This window comes from Gymnodraco acuticeps, unplaced genomic scaffold (genome assembly GCF_902827175.1).
Source record: "Gymnodraco acuticeps unplaced genomic scaffold, fGymAcu1.1, whole genome shotgun sequence".
Classification (NCBI taxonomy): Eukaryota; Metazoa; Chordata; class Actinopteri; order Perciformes; family Bathydraconidae; genus Gymnodraco; species Gymnodraco acuticeps.
The window spans coordinates 40,602-66,586 of NW_022992275.1; the positions used below are offsets into that span (position 1 = coordinate 40,602).

General features: G+C 40.4%; 1 protein-coding gene across 2 annotated transcripts in view; it reads right to left on the minus strand.

The window, feature by feature from the left end:
- Positions 1-952: 952 nt before the first annotated feature.
- The window catches only part of slit3 (slit homolog 3 (Drosophila)), a 235,637-nt gene continuing 210,604 nt past the window's right edge, over positions 953-25,985 (minus strand). For both annotated transcript variants that reach the window (XM_034207325.1, XM_034207326.1), the window contains 10 exons: positions 23,374-23,513; positions 21,055-21,148; positions 20,043-20,180; positions 19,202-19,442; positions 17,647-17,777; positions 4,838-4,992; positions 3,774-3,934; positions 3,222-3,379; positions 2,872-3,077; positions 953-2,773 (listed from right to left, as the gene is read on the minus strand). In XM_034207325.1, the coding sequence (XP_034063216.1) occupies positions 2,520-2,773; positions 2,872-3,077; positions 3,222-3,379; positions 3,774-3,934; positions 4,838-4,992; positions 17,647-17,777; positions 19,202-19,442; positions 20,043-20,180; positions 21,055-21,148; positions 23,374-23,513 (1,678 nt within the window). In that variant the 3' untranslated portion in view covers positions 953-2,519. The remainder of the gene's footprint in view (positions 2,774-2,871; positions 3,078-3,221; positions 3,380-3,773; positions 3,935-4,837; positions 4,993-17,646; positions 17,778-19,201; positions 19,443-20,042; positions 20,181-21,054; positions 21,149-23,373; positions 23,514-25,985) is intronic.

Here is a 25,985-nt window from a genome sequence, read left to right on the forward strand (position 1 = left end):
AATGGAAATGACTGACTTTACCATTATTTTCATTGTCAATAACTCGTAACTAAAATGTTTGATTCTGTTCACAACAAAAAACTAAACTTTTAGGATCAGCACACAAGGGGACGAAGGACAAAATAAACTGAGAAATAAATTGATGTGAAAACAAGAATTGGAGCAAAGAATGAGAACAAGGGGAAGAGGAAGAGATGGTAAAAGCTAATGGCTGGAGACGTCTTGAACTAAAAGGCACAGGGAAATAAAGATGGGAGAAATTGGGGAGGCAAAGGGAAATCTAAGAAATAAAGAAGTGAGAAAATGATCAGGTAGAAGGAACAGTAGTCATGGAAACTTGACAGACATTGATATTACTGACATGTCTCAAACCTACAATATTAGAGCTGTGAATAAACTGTAAAAGAGTGACAACACTTTGCAACTGTTGTAAACAAAGCAGCAATGTATAAAGTAAACAATACAGTAGTAGTTACATTATAGCATTTGCTATACTTTTAATCATGTTAGTCATTATAGGCAGTTAAGAATCGTACTGATGTGGAGGATTTTTTCAGCTGCGTAGTGACAGTGTGAAGGTTTGCTGATACAGACTGGAGCACACTGTTTTTTGGTCAATAATAGCATGCTGCTTTTTTCACCTCCATCTGACAAAATCAAATGATACACTTAAACATATTTGAAGAACATGCTCTATGGAAACAAGTGTTTTTCTGTATAAACCTTAAAGCACACCAAACAATCAGAATTACATTGTTATCATATAACATACTGAATGCATCACACATTAACTCTGTAAGAGGAAAGAAAATGTTCCTGGTAATGCCGCAACTTCACATTAAACATGAGGCTATACCAAAAAGACTGTGGCAGGGTTAAGGCTTCTCCTGCTTTGGACCCAATTACATTTCATAGGGCATTCAAAGACAACCCGATCAGAGAGATGCATATGTATTTAATATAACCATTGTTTATTTTGAAATGTAAGAAAGGCCACTATGGAATTTGTATTGTTTTATCATGGAGACGCGTACCTTTATCCATCCAAAGCTATTGAACATTCCGAAGCAGTTAATGACAAAATTGCAGGAACATTTTTTAAGTTCAAAATAAGTACTCCCAAGGCTCTAAAACTTCGAAAAATCAACAATATCTGTCAATTATCTTTGACATACTCATCTGTTAAGGCAAATGTATTTGACTTTGGCATAATGACTTGATTAAAGTTAGAACGCATGCAAGGCAGTTATTCAAAGGGTAACATAAACCAGCTGAAAATCTAAATCTTTCCTGTTTTTGCTCCATTGGTTTGATATCTCACCTTACTGTAGTGATGTAGAAATGTATCTCAGGGTGTGGCAGTGCACCGTGACGTCACAGAGCAAACTTATGACCACAAAAAACTACCCTCATCAGTGATTCACACTAGAAACGTTCATCCACAGGAGACAGGGAAACAATTATTTTCAGCACAGCATCAAATTACTCTTTAATAGGTGTTTCGGTTAAAAAAGCATTCCATTTCTGACTATGCTATGAGCCCTCATAACTGCTCATACATTTCCTTGGTATCTGCAGCTATATATAGATTCTGCATGATGGTGAATTTACTGTAGGGTTTTCCTGATGTTGATTTGAATGGGAATTTCTCACTTATAAAGTTGAACTTTTTATAAAGGAGAAAAATATCTTTCAGATTTTCATGTCAAACCTCACGTGGCTCCAAGTCTGGTGTGCAACAGCAAACTGAAGAATAACACAACATTAGATCAATGTGTTAGATCATCTCTGCAGAAAGAGTCTCTTATGGTTTTTCAATGAATTCGCATGTGAGGATGATGTCCATTATATAGTGAAGCAGTTAGCTAGGCACATACGTTTTTCCCCTTTCTCTCCAAAAGGGAGAGAAACAGACAGATTTCCTCACACACATCTCCTTGGTGTGACATCAAGGGAGCTCTTCACTCTCGGCCCTCCTCTCTCAGTGTCCAGAGCTATCAGCACTCACATTAACATCATGCAAATACACTTTGAAAATATAGAATTAATCGGGTTAGGGTATATATTTATATAGATTTATACATACATACAAATTCATATACTTTTAAGGAATGTTAATCTATTTTGTTGTGTATTTTTTCTCCTTACAAGGTACAAAATAACTTTCCATACTATGTAAAACATTATATAATCAACGTATTAAAAGAAACACACAACTTATCAGTCCTTTCATCATCTTTTAGAAAAAAAAATCCATAATAAAAATAAGTTCTATGTTTTTTCTCACTTATATCTTACAATATATTTTCTCTCTGTCAAAAAACACGCACACATGTCCCATTTTTGTTTTCGTCTGTGGTTTCTCTTGGTGGCGGTCAAACTGAATGTGTAAAAAAAAATATCACATATTGGTGGAGTTCATCAACGTGAAAAAATCTCAGAGCAACAGTCACGTTGACTTGTAGAATTCACAAAATGGCAGCGGTGGGTGTTACCAATCAAACGAACAAATGGTGGTGTTACAACGGGCACTTGGAGCAGCCGCACTCCAGAGCAGTTTCCATCTCCTCGGAGTACGAGGTGCCGTCTGTGCATCGGAAAACCGCCTTCCTTCTTCTGCTCTTGGTGACACCACAGCAAACACCCGAGGGCGCTGCTGCCTGGCAGGATCGGGGGCAATCCATGCGGGGAATCTTAGTGGTGGACGTGCATGTTTTTAAGGGGTGGTAGCGTTTCAGCAGCTCCCTCACCATCTCTCCTTGACATGTAAGCTCTAGAGGTTAACAAATACATAAAACACACAAATTAAACATGATGTACTTATTTTGTCATCATTTCCTCCATCTCTTCTTCTAACCTTCTCCATTTTACCTGTGTCACAGCTTGGCCCGGTGTACCCCGGCTGACAGTGGCAGATGGGTTGTCCTCCTTCGGACACGTGACACTCCCCGTGTCCGCAGCGCTGCCCTCTGCAGGCTGGAGGCTCCTGCCGTCGATCACAGTACTGACCCTGGTAGCCTTCACTGCACTGGCAGCTGTAGGACTGACCCTTTGGCACACACAGACCCTGAACACATCTGGAGTGAGAGGAAGGGAATGGAAGGAAAGGGAAGGCAGGTTAGAGGGGGGGAATCAGACTTGCAGAAATTAGTGCATACAGTAAATCCATATGATTTTTCTGACCCATACAACAATGCATATTTCCTGCGTCCTGGGCTCACCTGCTGTTCTGACAGGCGCTTGGTGCCGTCGTCTGATCACACAGGGCCCCGCTGCGTCCTGGAGGACAATCACATGTTACCCCCGTCTCTCCTCCCTCCCTGCATGCACCCTGGGCGCATACACTGCAGGAATGGCACCCTGCGAGAAAGCCCTCACTCTGTTAACAGAAGAAGAAAGGGAGAAAATACTGTCAGGGGGGAAGTGAGTGGACGGGCCTTTTATTGATAACAGAAGAAAGCTGAGGGGCAGTTAGCTGAAAAACATGTTGATGTTGTGTGAATACCACAGACTACCTGTCATCCATTATTAATATTGTTTCACAATGGAAAGACATTTATCCAGAACAGAAAAGGCTAATATTGTAAACTTCCCAAAGAAAGTAATATAACAGATTTTGTATTTTAATTTCGTCATTTGACATTTCTGCTACACATCTGCTTTCTCTTTCAGTAATGCATTTCTCACTGTGGCACTAAAGACTGCTCTAAAGATTCTACTTTCACATGATGCCGGTTTTTGTTGCAAAATACGATTTTTCCACTTGTTTATACCTTGGGCTCGACCCCTTGTGGTCGTGCTCCTCCTGAACCTCGGTAACTCAGGTCTTGAGGCTCCCCATTGATTCGGACATTGTGGATGCAACCATTAAAAGTCTGAGGGGAACGTTCAGGGCCGGGTCGTAAACCTGAGGCCACCACCTGAGAGGGTACGCCTGGAAAGCAGAGGAGAACAAGACTTTAGGTTATAGAAAAGGAAGATTATGATTGAAGAAAAAATAATGGCAAGGAAAAAGTGGAAATAAAGACAAATTATTCAAATTAAAAGCATACTTGATTAGTGAACTCATACTCTGGTTTCATTATTTGTTGATTCTTTCATTACATCGCAATGTTGCAGCAAGAATAGTCAAACATAGCTCTCACTGCATTGTACAATGCACCATTATGTTTCTTTTAAGTACTTGAGAGAAAAGGCTGAGTGTTCTAAGGGGCTTGTCTTGATCTCTTTTTTGAGGGAAAACTTGAACAAAAACCGTTCTACATCTCCTCACCACATCCCTTGGTGGGATTTAGTGTGTTTCTGTCTGTGTGTGTGTGTGTGTGTGTGTGTGTGTGTGTGTGTGTGTATGTGTGTGTGTGTGTGTGTGTGTGTGTGTGTGTGTGTGTGCGTGTGTGTGTGGTGTGTGTGTGTGTGTGTGTGTGTGTGTGTGTGTGTGTGTGTGTGTCTGTGTGTGTGTGTGTGTGTGTGTGTTGTGTGTGTGTGTGTGTGTGTGTGTGTCTGTGTGTGTGTGTGTGTGTGTGTGTGTGTGTGTGTGTGTGTGTTGTGTGTGTGTGTGTGTGTGTGTTGTGTGTGTGTTGTGTGTGTGTGTCTGTGTGTGTGTGTGTGTTGTGTGTGTGTGTGTTGTGTGTGTTGTGTGTGTGTGTGTGTCTGTGTGTGTGTGTGTGTGTGTGTTTCTGTATGTATGAGTGAATTTGCTTGTTGTGGGTGAATGTATATGTATGAACCATGGCAAACATCTGATCACAACCACACAAAAGCAGTAAAGGGCAGTCAAAAGTAAAATATATATGTTCAAAACATTTGTCTACATGTGTGTAAGTGTTACAGTACGTACCTCCTATGTAAAGTTGGGTGTTGTGGTCAACGGAGGGCTGGCGTGCTAGCTTGCCGAGGCTCTTTGGAGCACCGTTATCCACCACCAGGCTCAGTGAGCGGTTCTGAATCAGCAGCTCAACGGTGTGGAAAAGCCCGTCATTCACCGACTCCACGCTAAAAAAAAACACAAACACAAAAACACACAACAAAAAGATTTTCAGTATGTTTCCTATTACAATAAATTACTGTTGAATTCACCAGACAGGAGAGTTATGGAGGAAAAAACACGATAGCGCAAAATATACCAGACATAAAACAGACCCCAAACGTTTTCAAGTCAAACTATTTTTTCTTTGTTTTGTTGTGTTTGCAAATCAACCAAAGTAAAGGAAAATAAATTAGGGAAATGTTATTCCCAGACATAAAACAGACTGATTACATCCTCAATGCAGTGTTGTTTTGGGGGAGATTATAATGTGCCCTTGATGTAGGCCTTGGTTTCCTAACATGGGGGTTGTGGCCCAGAATGGGTCCCCGCATAGTCTTGCTTATTCACATGAGCTGGAGCCTCGGGGCGTGACTACATTTATACAATTGAATGGCCAGACCTAACCAGTTAAGACCGTTGTGTTAAAGAAAGGGGCTCTCTTACTAGAGCGCTGATATTTGTTGGTGATATACATATTTCCACTGAAGAGGAGAATGCTATGAAACAGGCTCATTACCTTTTGCACCATGTATGACCCTGGGAAAAAAGTGTGTGTGTGTGTTTTTGTGTGTGTATATGTGCGCCTGAGATTCCCCACTAAGTGGTTTTCTGCTGGAGGGGAGACAGACAGCTATAGAGACAGTGGTTTGGCACAGCTGACAGAGGGAGAGAGAGAGCGAGAGACAGAGAGGGGAAGAGAGGTAGATGGTGGTAAAGCTGACTGTGCCTCCGTTCACCAAGTTATTCCTTCCCTGAACCCCGGAGAAAACAAGCAGAAAATCAAAAACACAAAAGAACAAGTGAAGACCCTCTTTCCGCTGGTGGTCTGCTGCAGACTCCCACAGTCAAGCATCAAGACAAAGCTTCCCTTTGTCTGCAGACATGCATTGGCTAACTATCGAAGGAGCCTCAAGTGAGCAGTGATTGACAGTTGTTTATAAAGCGTTAAGATTACAGTGATGTTACATTAACAATAAATGGAGCAAGGTTGTGAGGTCTGGAGGTAAGCCACATAGAAAACAATCTCCATACAAAAGCAAGAAAAAAGAAAACTTGTTTTTGAGCATATGCAGTAGCATATGAAGTACGGTTAAAATGTGTATGTACCATAACCGTCTCAGAAAATATCATGTGCTAACGGTTGACACTATAATTATTATTATTCTACCTTTTTCATTTTATTATTATCATTATTTATTATGTATTACTTTTTGATACTAATTAAATTTGAGTTAGAATTACACTCAAGGATCATAAGTCTAATCACATCCAAAAAAGAATAATAAACCGGATTCTGAAAAATATTATAATTTGTTGTATAGACAATCTCAAGCATGTTATTTGAGATGTAAGTAGCACTAAAGCTAAGGTAAAATCTGAATATAAATATCTGTAAGCTCTGATGATATACAAATAAACACATCAAGATAACCGGCAATGTTCATTCCTTGGTATTCCGCTGCATCGTTTATCAGAAGAAGAGGAAGGAGATAATTGTAAGATGGAAACTAAGATTATGACGGTAAGAAGTTGAAGTACATAGACGATTGTGAAGTAGCAGAATAAGTTCAAATTAAATTAATAGGGAATAGGGGAAGAATAAATGAAATAAAATGCATAAAATCCTTTCTGAAATATGTTTCTTTCACCAGCTGACTAGTCATAGAGTCATAGTCATAAAGTGTTCATTTTTGAATGTTGATTTACTTAAAATGCTGTCTTTTGCACGAAAATATGCACATCTTCAATTTGGTATAATGTTGCCATGATAGATGATGTTGTCAACACTGGCAAAAGAAAACTAAGCCTGCTTTATGTAGTTTAGTAGAATTTAGCTGGCGGTTTATTAAAAAAAGAGCTCTTACTTCACTGTCGACCTAACACAGACACATACATGGTTTCCATTAGGAGCCATGTAATTTAATAATGGTCTCAAACAGGCCTGCTGCAACCAAACAATGAGATGGTCTGCTATTCCGAAAGATTAGCTCTTTATCTCACTACCCTCTTCTCTATCCAATATTCAATTTGTATTCCCTCTCTCTCTAAACATGTCTTATCGTTCTCTTCTTTCCTTCCTTCCTTGACATACTCCTTTTCCTCCCTAATTCCTCGCGCTAGACTCTCTACTTCTCTTTTCGCTCATCTGTTCCCTGCTTTAAGACAGTAAGTCATTTAGACTCCTTTTAATTATCTCCTTTTTTTATAAGCACTTCATTAGTTTTTAAATGTGTTCATTTGGCTGCAAAATTAAATCAAACAAGCAGCTCATGCAATTTTATTTTAAATCAGGTTTGAACGATAGACAAACAGACACACACACACACACACACACACACACACACACACACACACACACACACATTAACGTCGCACACACTCGTGGATATTAACGTGCTGTGACACAGAAGCTCCACTGGGTGGCAGTAGATGACTAATGGTCACTGCTTCCATGTCCGAACAGATGCCGGACCTGCAGGGTTGTGTGTGTGTGTGGGTCAGATTTTTTTTAACAATATCAGGTATCTGTGTTGGAAAAAAGTGGAAGCTATCCAGAATCTCACTGAGACATGTTTGAGTGTTACACACATAACAAATATACAAATATGTATCTCAATTAGCTTCTATTTGGGTGAAAGCTGTGTGAGAGATATTTCTATATATATATTATATAGAAATATATATTTTTTTCTTCTGTGTGACTGCATACGTCAGTGTTAGTTTCAGGTTCTTTGAAGTCTGCTGTGATGGCTCTGCATTTAGGGAAAAAGCAGCCCATTATGGAATTTTATAAAAACAAACACACAGCCGTAGCAGATTTCAACTGCCCCGCTCTCTTTTATCATGATGTTATTGCCAAAACCCCACAAGGGACGTCAATTTCCTGTCAGTACAAAATCAAAAACACCCTGAATGAGCAAATATACAGAAAAATACACTTCACCAAAAATAATTACTTCCTATAAACCAAAAAACTGGCTTGTTTTTAATGCAACTGATTCAAATACAAACCCAGAAGTAACTAGAGAATGCAATTCCTGAAGAAATTGTTAGTGGGAATGCTTTATGCTGAAAAGCTGATGCTAAACTGCTATGCTGAAATGTAATGTGTAAGAAGAAAGTGAAGAATTTAGATTGAAATGATACATGAACACTGGGGGCTTGAATGTGTGATGAGAGAAGAAAATAAAGTAAAAAGGCTTGGAAAGCAGCAGAATATTTGAACTGCAAACTTTTGATCTAACTTGATGGCGAATGATCTGTCGCCATGCCAACGGCATTTGATGACATCCCATAATCCACTTAGATGCGTTGATGGCTGCATCGTTACCAAACCTGTGAGGTTTTGGGGCGTTTGGAGCAGTTTCACTGAAGTTATGAGAAAACTGTGTTTCATGGCGAGCATTGTGTTGCCATGGCAACGGCATTTGAAGAAATCTCAAAACCGTCCCGTAGATGTCTTCACGGCTGGACTGTTAGCACACATGTGAAGTTTGAGCAGTTTTTGAACATTTTCATAGGAGTTATAGCGACATCATGTTTTATGGCGAGTTTCCATGGAAACGGCATATGGTGAGATCTCAGATTTGGCGTAGAGCTGTTGAGGCATGGACCGGTGATATACAAGTGAAGATTGGGGACGATTGGACCGTGTCGATTGGACTTACAGCCACATCATGTTTCTGTCGCCATGGCAACGACATTTGATGACACCCCATAATACGCTTAGATGCGTTGATGGCTGCATCGTTACCAAACCTGTGAAATTCTGGGCTGTTTGGAGTATTTTCACTGAAGTTATGAGAAAACTGTGTTTTAAGGCGAGCATTGTGTTGCCATGGCAACGGCATTTGAAGAAATCTCAAAACTGTCCCGTAGGCGTCTATCGTTTTTTGAGCTAACGAGGCCGAGGCGCCAGAGATCAAAGGTTTCCATTGTTCTGAATGAGAGATAAATCTCTTACATGTGAACGTTTTGTGGAAGAACCGTAACAGATATCTGTGAAATTTCAAAACGTGAAGCATGTCAAGGAAGTTGAGTATCTGAAGTGTACTTTCGGGTTACTAATGTGGCCTTTTTGGCAGTTTAACTAAAGGTGTGCGGCTGCTGCCGTGAGGAAATATCAGCCTGAAATTACAATGGGCTTTAATGGAGGCATGTTGAAAGTTTTTGTCACTTCATGCCCTCAAGAGGCATTTTGTTTAATTATTTTGCTTAATTATTTGTCATTTTTCAAGCTACGAGATGTTTTCCTACATTTGTCATGATAAATTATGTCTCAGGAATGTAGGGTTTGGGAATTATGCAGTTTAAAAAATATATATGAAGGCAAATTTCAAGATTGTCTACCCTCTAGCTGTGACATCACGCACTCTAGTTAATGTTAAAATCTGAAGAAAACCTCTAAAACAAGGTCTGAACAATGTTTAATATCTCTAAAAGTAAGAATTAGATTTAAAAGTTGTTTTACACGAATAATGTCAGAAATATGTGTAACATTTTAAAGTTGGAATGAGGTTTCTGAGTGAAAGTATGAATGAACAGTTAGCAGTTGAAGTCGCATGAAGATTTGTTGAAGTCTGAAGATTTCCTCCATTGACTTCAATGTTAAACATGTGTTATGGGATGTATCTCTGGAATTATGAAAGTTATGATTGAGAAAAGTAATAGCCATCGATTCCCGACCGAGCTGAACGGTTTGATGTTTGAACGGAGTTTCTGCGATCTTCAATACGGGAGGAGAAGAGGGCCAAAATACCGGCGGAATAATAATAAACTTTTCGTGCGTAGAATAACAGTTAGTGGGAATGCTTTCCCAATAAATTACATGCAGATCCACTTACACTGTTAAATCTAATTAGGCACTGCTATCTTTTACTTCCAATGTTTCTAAACCACATTTGGGGTCTTTGTGTGTGTGTGTGTGTGTGTGTGTGTGTGTGTGTGTGTGTGTGTGTGTGTGTGTGTGTGTGTGTGTGTGTGTGTGTGTGTGTGTGTGTGTGTGTGTGTGTGTGTGTGTGTGTGTCTGTGTGTGTGTGTGTGTGTGTGTGTGTGTGTGTGTGTGTGTGTGTGTGTGTGTGTGTGTGTGTCGACGTGAATTATTTATTTCTCGCTGTATTTTTGGACATGGTCTTTAAACCATAAATGTGCGTGTGTGTTTGAGTCCGTTTCTGAGTCTGCAAGTGTGTGTGTTGTGTGAGTGAGTATCCTTCCATTTGTGTATGTATGAGCATGTGTATCAGTCTGTGTATTTGTGTGTGTTTAGCAGCCCAGTCTGATTAAAATGATGTTCCGCAGACAGAAATCCCAGTCCCATATTGCCGTGGTAACCTCAATTAGTCATTGCTGAGACGGCAGCTGCTGAACGGCGAGCTCCTTCACTGTTTTCTTTCTTTTTTCAACTTTCATTAAAGCCGGCCGTCCGGTTCAGATGAAATTTGTACTTTTCAGGAGTGGAGTCCTAGCGTTTAATGTGGACTTCCAGGAATGAGCACTCGTTGTTTCAGGAATATAAGGTTTCAGTAATAGACTGTTTGAATTGCCTCTGAGCATTTTAAACCTATAATGTTCAAGGACTGTCTGTTTGCTTTAACCACAGGCCTGCAGCCACATGCAGGTCAAACATTCAGTCACTCATCTAAATCTGGGCATCATTTAATATTGTAAGAACTATTTTGAACTATAAAATACAAGTTAAGTTGTGTGATTGGAACAGCCATAGAACATATCGTAGCCACAACTTTTTTTACAAAATAATTTGTATTTATTTGAAATGCCGAACATGAGGAGAAACCGGGTTACAGTTATTCATGGGTGTGTATGGGGAGTGCTATATAGTGGTGCAGGGAATTCACTGTGAGTAAGCACACCTGTAAAATGTTATGAAGATAAATACAGCCCTGCGAAAACTTCCTAATGTAACTGATGTGGATTTTACTTTGTAGTGCTTTTATCATAAATTACATTACATGCATAAGTGTACCTAATGTCCCCAGAGTCTTCGGACCTATAACTCATTTTAGTTTGAATGAGTTTCACTTCTGAAATGCAATACGTTTTTATAAACTTGGATAGGAACTTTGTTTTTTTCTCCTTGTATTCCCTTTGAGGGCACGTGGGGGTTCACTCTATCCCTCAGATAATAATGCCTTCAGCTCTGCATCTCATCATCAGGAACTATCCATACTGCCTTCTGCCAACGTATTAAAACGTATTAAAACCCACAATGGTGGCATATTGCTTTGTTTCATACCTCTTAACCAATAAAATACAAAATAGTATAAATATTGTTCAATATTCTCTCTCATTCAGTGAAATAAGTAAGTATTTACTGTTTAGTTTATACAATAAGTATAGCACAGTCTTCTATGTTCTTTTCTGCATCCCTTACCCTCTCCTGTCCTACCATCCATCATGATTCCTCCTTAACCTACTTCTTTCTTTTCCCCTCCTTTCTGTCGGCTCATCCATCCATCTATCTCTTCCTCTGCCCTTAACTTTCTTTATCCTTGTTTTCCCCTCCCATGTAGCCATGCCTCCCTGTGTTGCTCGCTGATGAATAACTGTAGACGTGCTCTCTTTGACCGGATGGGAGATTAGTGTGGCATTAGTAAAGGGCAGCACATTAATACACAACACACACACCCACACATGTAACACCAGGCATGCATAACCAGCCTCATCTGTTGCTAATGAGGGCACAGTGAAGGACTTGTACACCTTCTCCTATCTCTCTTTCTGTCACTCTCCCTCTCCCAACTTTCTCCAGGTTCAGCTCAGCTAACTGGTACGCAGGTTGTATGTTTTTTATTTTCATTATCATTCCCTCTGCGTTTCCTCCCTCCCTCTTTCTGTCTGCCCTGCTGAGATTCTTCCTCTCATCTGCCTCTCTTTTCTTTGCATTTTCTTTTTTCTAATCCAATTTCGATTTCTTTGCAGGTTGTGCCTTCTTGGCAGATGTGCATGTAACTATAGGGATTTGCCCATGCTTTCTTTCCTTTCAATATGTTAAGTCTTTCCATGTACAGCACACATATGTACATATGTGTACCAGACCTCCTATTTATCCTGCTCCACCAGTCTTTTGCAAGTGCAACTTTTGTGTTGGGCAACAATAGACCTCTCACACAACCAAATATGAATATCAAGCCAATTTCAACTGGTCAGATTGAGGTGACTAATTCATTTACCAGAATTTGTTTAACATTAGCGTATCATGGTCTGGCAACAACTGCTATGTTTCAGCTCGTCTTCAAAACTGGCTTGAACATAATGCCTTTCCTGTGTTTCTCACAAGATAACCAACCAAGGGATCGCTCAGGAACATCCCCACGACGGGCCCCGGTTGTAAAACCGCAGTAACTGCACAAACAGTGCCATGTTTGGGATGTGCCAGAAATCCTGCTCTGAGACTGCCGTGGTTAAATAGTTACGTCATTCTGGACAGTATCAGTTGAATGATGGCAGGACATTAAGCTGTGCCTGCGGTTTGAGTCATTTTACAATGCATTTCCAAATTAGGGCAGATCAGTCAATTTGCAATACAATACAAAGGAACACATAGGGGCTTGTGGTAAAATGAGCCCCAGGCTTTGAGCTTGGCCTTGTCTTCTTCCAGATTGCAAATGCTAATCATAACATAGAGATAGTGTTTACTTAGTGCTTAGCATTGTGCTCAGACATGATTTGGTTAAATGGATCTGGTTCCTTGTCTAGCTTTTAATCTTTCATGTTACTTTCTTGTGGACCTCCTTCCATGCTCTCCTTCTGTATTATTTGTGTCTATCTATGCCTTTCTTTTTCTCACATTTAATGCTTTTATTTTTTGTTGCTGTACACATTCTTTACCCCTCTGCGTCTCTTTTTTAAACACTTGCTTGCTCTGTTTCTCTCAGTTTTTCTTGTGCTCTGTCTGTCTCCCCTCCAGGCGTGGCCCGTGTCAAGTTAACAACACCAGACAAGGATAATTCCCTTACTCACTCTGTGGTTTACTTTCCCCCCTCTCCTTCTTTCACTCCATCCCTCTGTCATCTCTTCCTCCTCTTTCATCCATCCTGCCATTCAACCGTGTCTCATGGTCTTTTCATTTTGTCTGTTTCTATCCATCTGCTTTACCCCTCCTTCTTTTCTCCTCTAGCGGGCAAACCTATTCTACCCAGTTACCTCCTTATCCTGTTGTCTGCTGATTTGCCACTCCTTGCCGCCCAGCATCAGTCCATCCATCTGTCTATATGGCTGGCTATCTCTCCATCTTTGTCTGCCTCTCAACGGATCAATCTGGCTTTCTATGCGTCCATACGTCCCCCTGGCTGTCCTCTTTTCTCTCCTACTCCACCTTTTCAACCCAGACACCACCCCTCCCCATCTGTGCCAGGTATTAAAAGTTAACCCCATCGTTTCATTTTTTCATGCCTTCCTCTCGTCACAATGTGCCATGAAATCGGATCTAGGGATGCCATTAGAGCAGAACTTTCAACACCAAGTTGATGACACTCGTTTTTCTTTAGGATCGCAGCTAACGTTCATGGCTAAAGACTAACGTACCCTCATTACCCGGTGCTATATTTTTAACAACAACCTGTAATGACATCTGCAGGATAAGCGCTAGTTAACGATAGCTGTTAGCAGCCGGTGAACAGTACAATCCTGCTTTGCTAAAAGACACTTTCATGGAAAGTACAGGTTCCATTGAGTTCCATTTCAATGTGTTCAAGTTCAATTGATTAAAAATAAGTATTGAGAGAATGTGTCTTATATGTCTAATCTTTCAAAATGTAGTTTTTCATGAGAAACCTGAATACAAAACAGTCATATTGAATTAAGTATCAATATTCCTGGAATTGGCATAGACTACTACACTCTGGTAATGTGACATCTATATTGGGGAAAAGTAGTACATATTCTAGTAAAGTCATATTGGTGATGAGTGTTTTTACGCATCTACCCACCCAGATTACAAACCATCAGTCATGTAACAATACAGACATAACAGAAAGAAATAGAAAATAAAATAATCCAAAAACTAGTGACAGTTACTCGTTATGGCAACAAAACCGTCTTTATACCCAGATGATCTCTAGCCATATTGTAGCCCCGCCGTAATCTCCTTGAGAAGGTCATGGTCTCTACATGCTTCAGGGAAACGTCTCTACAACTGTGCACGCTCTCTGGACTAAATTCACATACAGGCTTGAATACAGCATCACATTATTATAATGAAGCAGTTTGTATGCATCAGTTTATCAAGGGTCAATGATGACATCATAGAGTTCACATTCACCAACACACTGCCTCATAACCTCTACACATAGATTTACATTCTGACTGTGCTTTAGTGGTTGTAAAACTCAATTTCTATACATACATGCAACAGCAGAGGCATAACAGTATAGCCCATATCATCAGATTCCAACAGCAGTGTGAATGTACAATGCTCTTAAACCTATAGCGCGTTCAAAGAAACTATGAGAAACTCTCTTTTTTTCCTGGTCCAAATCATACTTGTTTATACAAATCTAAGTCTCAAACTGAGTGGAAGCACACTGTCTGCTTTCAGCACACAATTTATGACAGAGCGGACTGAATGCGTCAGCATAGACAGTATGTGTGAACACTTTCGTGCAGACACCAAAAAACTTTAAACCAAACCATATGGGTGTCCATTTTGGACTATATCCGGCCATTAACAGTTTAACACCTTGCACTAAACTGTTACTGGCAGGAAAAGACTCCATCATTCCTCCTCTGCATGTCATACGTCACGTCAAGTATAAACATTTGAATCCCTGCATTATATAGTGACACTAGCAAAAAATACCAGGGTTTAAAAGAATCATAATTGACATTTCTGATGCAGAAACGGTCTTGCCCTTGATCTTGTAAATTGTGGCTTCAGTGTTCTTCTAAGACAGCAGCTTGCAGGATTTATATTATGACATAATGTCTTATTCCTGAAGTCAATGTGTAATAAACCGGCTGCTTATTATCATCTGAAGCAGTAAGGCTACCTCCTCCTGTGACCTTGTCTCCACCCACAGTAACAATAGAACAGAGGAGAACCAAAATCAAAAAGCCAGATGTCACATGCTAAGAAAATCACTGATTAAATTACATAGAGAGAAGGATTGTGAGTAAATGAGAAAGCAATAAACCCTCATCTGTCTTTACTCCATCTTCTCTCACTTCTTCTCTCTGTCTCGTAACCTCTCGTCATTCTTTTGCAGTTGGTATTTTTACCCTGACTGCATAAAGTCATTCAAAAGTGGTACGAAAAGCATGTTAAATATCTTTGTAATACTGTAACATTTATCTTCATACTTGGGTATAATTGCTATAAGAAATGAGACCTTGGTCAGAATGATTGGTAGCCTCTGTCTCAAACCAGTGGTATTGTTGGGTCTCTTTCAAGTTGAATGTTGTGTTTTTAAATCCTTTCCAAGCTCGACTTAAAGTTAGAACTTACTTTTCCATCTGCATTTGACACCTCCCATTATCTGCCGCTGTGAGAAAACTGGAAATATCAGCTCTATTTGGACTGGCACAGCGGGGCCTCTCCATGCCTTGTTCAATAAAACTCTCCTTTGACACTCAGTATTACAGTAATGTAGATATATTCATTTGCTGCTTTATTACACTGCATGTATCTTCCTTACGCTGTTTAACAGATTAGGTGTAAAAGCTTGAGACACATCATCTTGCCAGAAGTCCTTTTGGTTATTGGTATTTATTCAGATTAAGTGGTAATGAAATATTGCTTCTGAATGTATTTCATGTTATCAAGTTTGCACTGCTGTCTGTTTCAAACTCCCTCGAGACAATACATGGGATTACATCGTGTGACATATATCCCTCACACATCTCCCTTCCTCTTTCCTGCTACCACAGACAGTACAGACAGAGAAGCAGACAGAATCAATAAGAGCCAATCAGCACCAGACAAAGATGGACAAGAACCTTTTCTCGCTCGTCTCTCTCTACTTTAATGTAAAGTCAGGCAATCCTTTTTCTGTCCCTCTTTTCATTCTCTCCTTTCCTATGTCATGCACCTTCTCTTTCCTTTCAACTTTCTCTAAATCCAACCTTCAGGTCCGAAAGCCATTAGGCCTCAGATTTGGGTTTTCCTGTACAGCAGCTCAGAATGACGTACATCCGTTCTGCATACTTTATTATCTGGTTAAATCTCTTTTGTTATAGCCACATTTAACCAGAAACAACATGAATGTTCATAGTAGTTTCTGAGGCTTTAGAAAATAAACCGTAATGGAGTGAATTACATTTCACGCTATGACAAAAACCATTTATTAATTATTACAAATCATCTATGTGATGAGACAAGTACAAGTCCCCTCAGGCTAATTTCTATATTAATATTCTTACACAGTTCGACACAGCATCAAATGGCTTATAATTCATTCATAAACATGGCATGTTATAAGCCTTAGGAGACTAATTTAACCAGGCCGTGTTTTGACGTAAAGTGTAATATTAAAATCTACGATTCAATTCACGAAAGACACCAGGGAAAATGTTGGCAGTGCTTTTAATGATTAGTATTTCTGCAAACATGTATAGTTGTACGGTAGTAGCAAGTCTTTTAGTCTTCTTTTTGTTTCTATATAATACCACATGCTGAAATATAATCTGCATATGTTGCATAAAAGCCCTAAATGGTTTCTCCTGCAAGTATCTACTGAAAACACAATCATGTTCTTTTCCTGGATTACCATTGCTCTTTCCATAGCTTACCACGGTATATCCATTTCTATGAAACTGTTAATGTAGTTTATCATATTATATCCAGGGGCTTCACCAACTGAATGGGGGATTTGGTTTTCACTGTTTGAAGATTTATCTGGTGGGTTTCACTCGGGGACACGACTGTCTAGTCAAGATTGTAAAGGAATTTTCTGAGTTCATGTTTGTTTAAAGAGGGAAGTGCTTGTACATGGATCTGCTACTGTGTGTGTGTGTGTGTGTGTGTGTGTGTGTGTGTGTGTGTGTGTGTGTGTGTGTGTGTGTGTGTGTGTGTCAGAATAAGCCAATGGAATTGTGCTCTCATGGACAGATCAGCACTTACTGAAAAGTCCTTAGTACTGTAAATAAAAAATCTCACATCCTTGAAACTTTAGTTGTGCGTATGAGTGAATTTTTTTCTGCTCTACCTTGAACTTTTGTAACACTTGAGTCTTATTTATGTTAAGTTAGTGCTTTTTGATTTCTAAAGTGTGTTAAACTTTCTTTGAACCATGTATCAAGTGCAACATATATATATTTCATTTAATTGATAAATCTTAAATAAAGAAATTGGAATAAATATGCTTTTGTAATTGAAAGTAAAGAAAAGAGTGAACATGCAAAAGCAAATTCAAAGTCAATGTGTGGGTTAACTAGGTTAAAACTTGATCTTCAGCATGTCATACTGAGGATAAGAATGAGGCAGTGTGCTTCATTGCAGAGGACACGAGAGCAAGGGAGTACTTTTGTGTGTGTGTGTGTGTGTGTGTGTGTGTGTGTGTGTGTGTGTGTGTGTGTGTGTGTGTGTGTGTGTGTGTGTGTGTGTGTGTGTGTGTGTGTGTGTGTGTGTGTGTGTGTGTGTGTGTGTGTGTGTCTTTGTGGCATACCTGTAAACAGTAGTGGGTGGGTAGGTGGCGATGTCGTAGATGAGTCTTATGTGTCCCTGGTACAGCTCCAGAGCCAGGGGGTCGTGGTCTTCCTTATACAACAAAATACCGTTGTCTTTATCTGTAGCCACCTGGAGGGACAAAATGGTAAGATAAGAAATAAAGAAAGTAATAATTGAAGACAGTACAAAGGATGACTGCGGCAATACACCTCAATCCATCACCTTCCTTCATGCAATGCCGATTGTCTTTGTTATATTACAAGTAAGCTAATTGATTTGAACATCTGGTGATTTGTGTGAACATTTTTTTTACTTGTTTTTGAAAGCGAGAAAACACTTTTGTTACTACTGGGTTTCACTTCCTTACCATTTCCTTAGCTTTGTAAAATCTAGACCGCTCAAGAGAACCGGGCAAAGCCCCTACAAGTAACTGAGCTAGTTCCTAGTTTGATATAAGACAGCAATTGATGATACATGAAATACTAATGCACTTTGTATTAAAGTTGGTAGCTCACAACCCGTTAAAGAACTCTTCCAAAATGAGAGAACCTGTAAATTCCATCGCACACGTCTCTAAAACAAGGTCACTCACGCCTCCCTCCCGCACAGACACACTTGACATGTCACACTCGCTCGCATGTGCCGCTGAGCGCTAACTAACTACTAGCGAGTGGAAATGGGGCCATGGGGCTAAGCGCTTAACACTCTGGCTTCAATGGAGCATAGCCAAGTCAACACCTGCTAACAAGCTGCTGGAGAAAAAGAAGAGGGTCGAGGCGGAGTGAGAAGAGAGAAAAGGAGGAAGAAATGTAGAGCACCGTAGAGAGAGAGTGAGAGCGGGATGGAAGAAAGAGTGAGATTTAGGAAGGTGGGTGAAGAGAGAACTGGTATGCAGACGCAAAGAAAAGAGGAAAAGTGTTAAAGAGAAAGAGAAACACATCCAGTGATTTATGAAGTGCTGTGGCCCTTTCATTCTTTTTTCATTTTCTCTCTCTTGCCTCTGAGTCAGGGCCTCTTGGTATACTTTGAACAGTCTTGGCACTGACATTGAAAGCTCCTGGCAGAAAAGCAGAGGCTTACACACACAGGTCCAAACAGGTGGTAAATATCAATTAGACTGTATTTCTTTTCTTGTTTCTCTTTCACGCACTTACACTCTCATTTCCAAAGAGAAGGAAAATATATCTTTATTAGGATATTATTCTCAGGTGTCTAAAATGTATGCTCTGTGGGAATGAGCGTGTGTGTGTGTGTGTGTGCGCATGGAAACAGAGGGTGTAGCAGATGTTTGCTTTGCTTCGTCGGCACTAAGTCGTGCAACTCTATAGGTTTGATTTGAGCACCTCGCAGCTCTATTCCAAGTAGACCATAAATGTTTTCCAAGTAGCGCAGCAGAATATGGCTTTTGTACTTCCAAATGTTGACTTACCATTAAATATAGGATACATTACAATATATGTTTAGCTTAATCCATAAAAGGAAACGTTGTACAAACACCTAAGAGACCAGATTTCTACAAAAACCTTGTTAGCAGAGGTCAAAGTCGGCCATACCTGTAATGAAATATGCGCGGTGGGACGGAGTTTCGCACTTGGCAGCTCGACATATCCATCCCGACCCAGGAAGTGAACAGTGGCCATCTTGTCACATTTTCTGCCGTAGAAACCGGGCATGCAGCGGCAGACGGGTTCCCCAGCAACCACCAGGCACTGGGCGCCGTTCTGGCAATCTGATTGGTCGCAGGGGCTGGTCTGAAGCAAGATCATTGGTGGAGGGTTTTCACAGAAAAGCCCGCTGAGGGAGGAGAAGGTAACACAGGATGAGATAACTTGTTCAAATGGCTTTAATGAGGTGATTTGCTGTGTCAAAGTCCTCTGATAAAAGGTGTTTAATACCCGCTAGGTTTGTCATTGCATTACATTTGGAGATTGTTGAAGCCGTACAGGTAATATTCTTTAAAGGAAATGGACATGTTTTATCAGTATGACACAGCAAACAGATTCTACATTGTTGTCCACGCTATCTTCTTGCATCTTTGAAACTTTCTTTGAATTTCCTCTCTTTGCCCATAATGCATCCATCTTTCCACTGCTGTCTGTCTCCTTCATCTGTTTGTTTCCTGCATACCTAGGGTACGACTTCCTCTCTCTCACCTTCTGTCTCTCTCTATCTGTCAGTCCCTTGTGATGAATTTGTTTCTCTCAAAACAACAGTCTCTGCTATAATTAACCACATGGAGCTGCATCTGTTGCACACACACAAACACACTCATGCACGCAGTGGGTCGAAATAGTCAAGTGTCTGATTATGAAGAGCCATCTGTATATCCTCCCAGTCTGGCCCTGCAGAGAGTGACTGTTTTCGTTTCTATTAAACCCATTTTCCAAGACTTACCTGAATCCCTCCTTACAGACGCAGGTATATCCGTTAACAGCATCCACACACTCCGCTCCGTGTTGACATTTATTCTCCAGACAGTCATTATAGTCCTGCTCGCAGTGTTGGCCCACATAGCCCGGTAAACACTCGCACCTAGTGGCATGGAAATATGGAGATTACTGAGTGTGTGCAACAGGCTGATTACAGATGCTTTACTGCACCAAGAGGTGACAGGTTGCAGTTCTTTTCTACAGCCTGTATTTTAAGAAACAGCACGTTTCCAAGAGCTGGACCATGGTCTGTTTGGGGATTGATATTGGCGAATCATAATAAAAAATGTTTTATTTGATTGCGTCTCTGGCTCTATAAGCTGCTTTAGCTGAAAAAAGAAACAACATTTTGACGAGAGAATAAGGACAAATGTTAAATTAAGTAATATCTAAGGAAAAGTGGTGTTAAGTATACTTGTGTGGGATGAACAGATTGTTTATAAAGTGCCATCTGTTGCCCGAAGCAAAATGTCTTATCTTCCCAAGAATGTTTTATTTTAGTTTTACGACAAAATAATTAGCGTTTTATTTCATTTATCTAATGGTTAAAATATAAAAATCTTCAGTTTTTCACATAACAACAGCAAATAAATGGTAAAGTAATTAGGTACGTTGAAAAATAATGGCAGGATAATGGTGATGTGTTGCTGAAAATTGCCCACATTTAAGCCAGTAATAAGGAAGACGATGATAACATTAGCTAAATGACTGCAAGTGTTTGTGTAATGGTTATTTTACAAACCCTGAGATTAACTCGATATTTGCTTCAAATGTTACTGTCTACCTGGTTTTGTATTTGTCTAATCAAATAGACACATTCCCAAAGCAGTGATGATAATTCTTCACATTTTCCTTGTTTCTTAAAATAAATGACTTTTAGCATTTTGACCGTGACGCTTCTGTCACTTTGCTGTCACTCCCTGGGATGTGACCTCCGACCCTTTTCAGTGCTGACCTCCTGCGAAGCTGTCACTCACCTGTAAGTGCGGCCGACATGGATGCATTTTGAGTCGTGCTGACAGGGGTCGAAACCATGGAGACAAGAGTCAACCACCTCGTCACACAGGTCACCTGGTGACAAAAAGAGAAAATAAATGTTTATTTCTTTAGTAATTAAATAAACATAGCTAGTCAATCTAAACCATCACGTGTGGGGGTGTGTTTTAGCTTTTGTTTTATGCAGATTACAGCATCATTCAACAGAAATACAGAACATAGGAAAAAGGATGATAAAAAGAGATGGGAGGAGAGGGCTAGTGTTTTCTCTGCCAGCTTTAAATCACAGTGGAAAGAGAGAAAAACAAGGGTGGAAACAGATCATTTATAGATGTGTCTATCCTGTTCAAAGCCTTTCGATAATGTGCAAGTCTTCATACAGTACACACACACAGAGGGAATAGCATTATCAGCTTGTTCTCAGAGCTGATGGAAAGGGGGGTTAATAGGCTGTGTAACAGTGGCTGCGGTTTACTAATGTACTCAGAGACACTCACACACACTTGCAGTCTCAAAGGGTGAGAAGGGTTAACAGTGTGTGTAAAAGCAGTAGCTGAAATTGGTCATATGAAGGAAGAGGGGATTGAGAAAGGTCAGGCCCATTTCCATCCTTCTCTGTCTGCTTTAATCTAATCGTGCTGCCTGACTCCCACCCTGTCTGTCTCCACCACTCTCCTCTCAAGTCGCTTTAGATGCAAGTCCTTCTGAGCAACAGTGCACTCCTGCATCTGCTGGAAACCTCAATTGAGATCTTAAAGCAACAGCAATGGTACAAGAAGCTTCATTGTTAAGCTTGTTTACACTTTGAAGACTCAGTTAAAGATGCCAACATAAATGTATTAATGTAAAATAAACAGCTAGGCAATGGATGAGGTGATTTCAAAAGATGATGGGGACAGATGTATGCATTGGCCTTTCATTTATTGCCCACTGTTTGTGTTTTCAGTGCTTGTGCCATTAAGCAATAGATAGATTACCATTTTAATTTTCTTTAACACAAAATAAAACACTTTTGATTCAATATCTTAAAATGCTAGCAAGAAATTTTTTATATTTTGTCACAATTTTGAGGAAGGCATCTCAAAATGTGATATAATAGTTTATGTAGCATCATCTGCAAGTCAAAAAGTCCACCTCACAACATTGTTGCTCCTTTCCAAAAAACACTAATGTCTTTATATAAAAACATTTTTTTGCATAGTCTCCATAGGGACGTCTTGACCTTTTGCTCGAGTGCCAGCTTGGAAATGTTACAATTTGCAAACACAATTTATCTCATTATCTATAAGAATGCAGCACATTTATCCTCATGTCCATTTTTTTCTTTTTGAATTGCAACTCCTGGGTTGTGGAAATGTTATCTCAGCTTTTTAAAAGGTCTTGTGACCTTCATTCCTGTTTTTTTTTCTCCTCACCTCTCTTGTGCAAATCGGACGAGACAGTCCTCGTTGCTGAGTTTGGAGAAAGCTGAGCGACTAGCGAGAGACCGTCCTCTTAATGTGACACCTGATGATTAGGCCTCGGTTCACTGAGCTGAGTGGAGCCAAAGGAACCAGCTGTGTGTGTGTGTGTGTGTGTGTGTGTGTGTGTGTGTGTGTGTGTGTGTGTGTGTGTGTGTGTGTGTGTGTGTGTGTGTGTGTGTGTGTGTGTGTGTGTGTGTGTGTGCGCGCGCGTGTGTGTGTACGCACACAACAGCTGTATGTGGTAAGGTGGCTGGCAATGTAAGAGGCTGCTCAATGCCAACAACGATAATGACATGGTGAGTGTGTGTATTTTGACTGAGATCCAGTGTCAAAGGGGACCAGCTGTGACTGTGCGTGCATGTGTTTGTGTGTGTGTGTATGTGTGTTTTAGAGGACACTGTCACAGATATAAAAACTTCCAGTCCAGCTTGATTTTTCTGCACCAACCAAGGATCTTTTCGGTTTGTCTGCCCTTTATCGGCCCTTTCTTTCCCCTTTTCCCTTGCTATGTTTATTTTTCCCTTTCCTTCTAGTGCCATCAGTCTGTCATTCTCCACCCTCCCTCTTTCTCTCTTTCCTGTGTGATTGCTCTTAAACCTCCTGTAGGAGCAGTTTCACTGCGGAGAGGCTGTCCATTACTAACTTACAATCCAGTAAAGTGGAAAATGTGATTTGTGTGTTTGAGTGCCTAGTTGAGGGACTTGGTGACAGTCCCAGCCTCATACTGTAGCTCATGGGGCAAAGACTGAGGGTTTCAGAGAAATCAGAGAGTAGAAATAGACTCAGTGTAGGTAAATGTGCACGTGTGTGTGTGTGTGTCTGTGTCGGTGTGTGTACCTGTGTAGTTGGGGGGACAGACGCAGGTGTAGTTGTTCACTCCGTCGATGCAGGTGGAGTTGTTCTCACAGTCGTTGTCCTCACAGTCGTCTGGGTTTATCTCACAACGCTGGCCTTCAAAACCTGGTGGACACACGCAGCTGGAAACACACAAACACACAATGAGCATTATAAGATGGTGACTGAGCAGATCTGAGCACACACTCCAGCTGCACAACTTGAAATAAAACCAGCCAGATGAATCTGCTGCTCAACTTCATGTCCCCTTAAATGATCGTATAAGGGCAGAAAAACTATTGAATCTGTATTCTAGTGGCTTTTATTTCCACTGGTTCTTACACACCACTGGAGTCTTATCAAGATAAATGCCTTATTTTAAAGTTTAAAGTTTTACTACTACTGCTTCACACTAACCCTCGTTGACTATTTTCTTCTGCTCTAAAACACATGGAAAAGCAGTCTTCTCTGTTGAACACAGTCCTTTGATTCATGTCTTCTCTGTCTTTCTTGTTGGGTCTTTCCTTAATGAATACCAGAATGTCTGAAACAACGTTTTTAATTTCTGGTTTGACGCCACTACAGTTACCACCTGGGTGACTAAAGGAATTATCAAAGCTTACTTTCCCCCTCTATTCATCTTCCTCCCTGATTCATTTCACCCTCCTTTTTTCTCTGCAGCCCTTGATGTCTCTCTCCTCTTCCCACCCTCCTTATCTCAGTTCGGTTAACTCCCTATAATAGATCACATGCACTCAAAAACACACACCGCCTTTAGGTAAAGATAAACACCACGAATCTGACCACAGCTGCACTCAGCGGTTCGACCTCTCTCACGACTGTCTCTGCTTCTGTTGGTCTCTTACACTTTACTGAACAAGTTTCTTTTATTGGATCAAAAGATTTCAGAGGAAGGTCATCCTACACATTTGTGTGCGGAACCGAATCATCCCACACAAACAGAAACTGATATACTAAACTGATCCTCATATTCCCTTGCACCTGTGAATGTTTTTCATTGATTCAAATGGTTGTTTCCCATTCATGCCAAAAAGTAAAACTGTCTCATCTTATTTTCCTAGAGAGTATTTATTTACCCTTTTTGTCCTGATAAATTATTAGCTGTGGGTATGGTTATATGTTTTAATTTGCATAAAGTTATACATGTAAAGGAGTCATTCCTCTGCAAAGTCGGCGTCAAAAGAAAATGAGACAAGGGAAAATGCAGGAGTTAGAAATAAAACGTTATGTTTTTCTAAGAAATATAAATGAGAAAAGACGGCCAGCGCAGACAGGGTCAGACAGAGAGAACTGCTCCACCAATCAAATCCCAGTCTTGACATTTAAAGGACATTTTTCGACAAATGGGTCCCTGCTAAGAACCAAGGCTAATTGGACTTATTGAATATCCCAGACCGATTATATAACATGATAAAAGGTCAAAGGGGTCTGGTCTCCAACTCTTTCTGTTTGTGAGTCTCAGAGGGCACATGTACCCACCTGTGTTGGTATTAACATTTAAGAGAAGATCTGTAAAGGGTAAAGAGACCCCTAATAGCATTACCACGCAGGAAGTTAAAGGCCAGATGCACATCGAAGATTTACAAAGGGCAAAGGCCTTGTTAAGGTACAGGCGGATCTGGTTAAGATATTCACGACAATTGTTTCAATCAAAGCTGCTGTTTGTCATGAGTCTGAGACAAAGAGGGATTTGTTTGAGACACTGATGACCGTGGCATGTGTGTGTGGACAATTACAGTATTGGGCATGAAGAATGTAGACTACGTTTCTGTCTTTGTATAAATTGAGCAAAATCACTTGTAAGGCTGCCGTAAAGAGGCCCTTTCATGCTTTTGCGGTTCTCAAATGTTCCTGTAGTGTGTTGTATATTTTTTGTGCATGTAAATGGTCTGCAAAGGCTGAATCCCCTGTGTTCCCTCCACAGGGAGTTTCTCTCCCACACACTCCCCTCCTCCAGCCTGAAACGCCCAATAGGACTCCTTTGTTTTCTTCAGAAACATAGTGACATCACTACGTAAAACTTGTGCTTCTCTTGGCTAGCGCTCCAACACATGTTTGTGATAGGGTAAAGGTTGGGACATCTCTAAGCTGTTACTAACCAATCAGTGCAGAACCACTGGTTTCAGACAGAGGGTGAAAAGAGGTTCTGCGGCACCTTTTTCAACATAAAAGGGCTCTTTTATTGCTTTTTAAAACCTTTATTTTATGAGTGTCAAATGTGGTGTATTTCTGGTGTGGTTAACTTTAATGGCAAAAGGGCTGTTTTCTTAAAAAAATCACCAAATAAAAAAGTCACACTACTCACTTCAATTCATCACTTTTCTTACATTTGGATTACTTTTGGTTTGTGGTCTGCTACTTGAGCTCCATTTGGTCTCATGTCACTATATGTTTAAATTAGGCGTAGAGGTGTGAAAAGCTATTTTAAGATCCCGCATCGGCTGCACTCCCTGAACAGCTGCTGCGGAGATGCTCTTGACCTCCGGCGCCTCCAGTGGAGCTGCAGGAGTCAAACTGAGATTGTGTTGGGCAGCTCCCAGGTGTGAATATGTGCAACTGCATGAATGTGAATCAGGGGTTCCTAGACAGGAGCG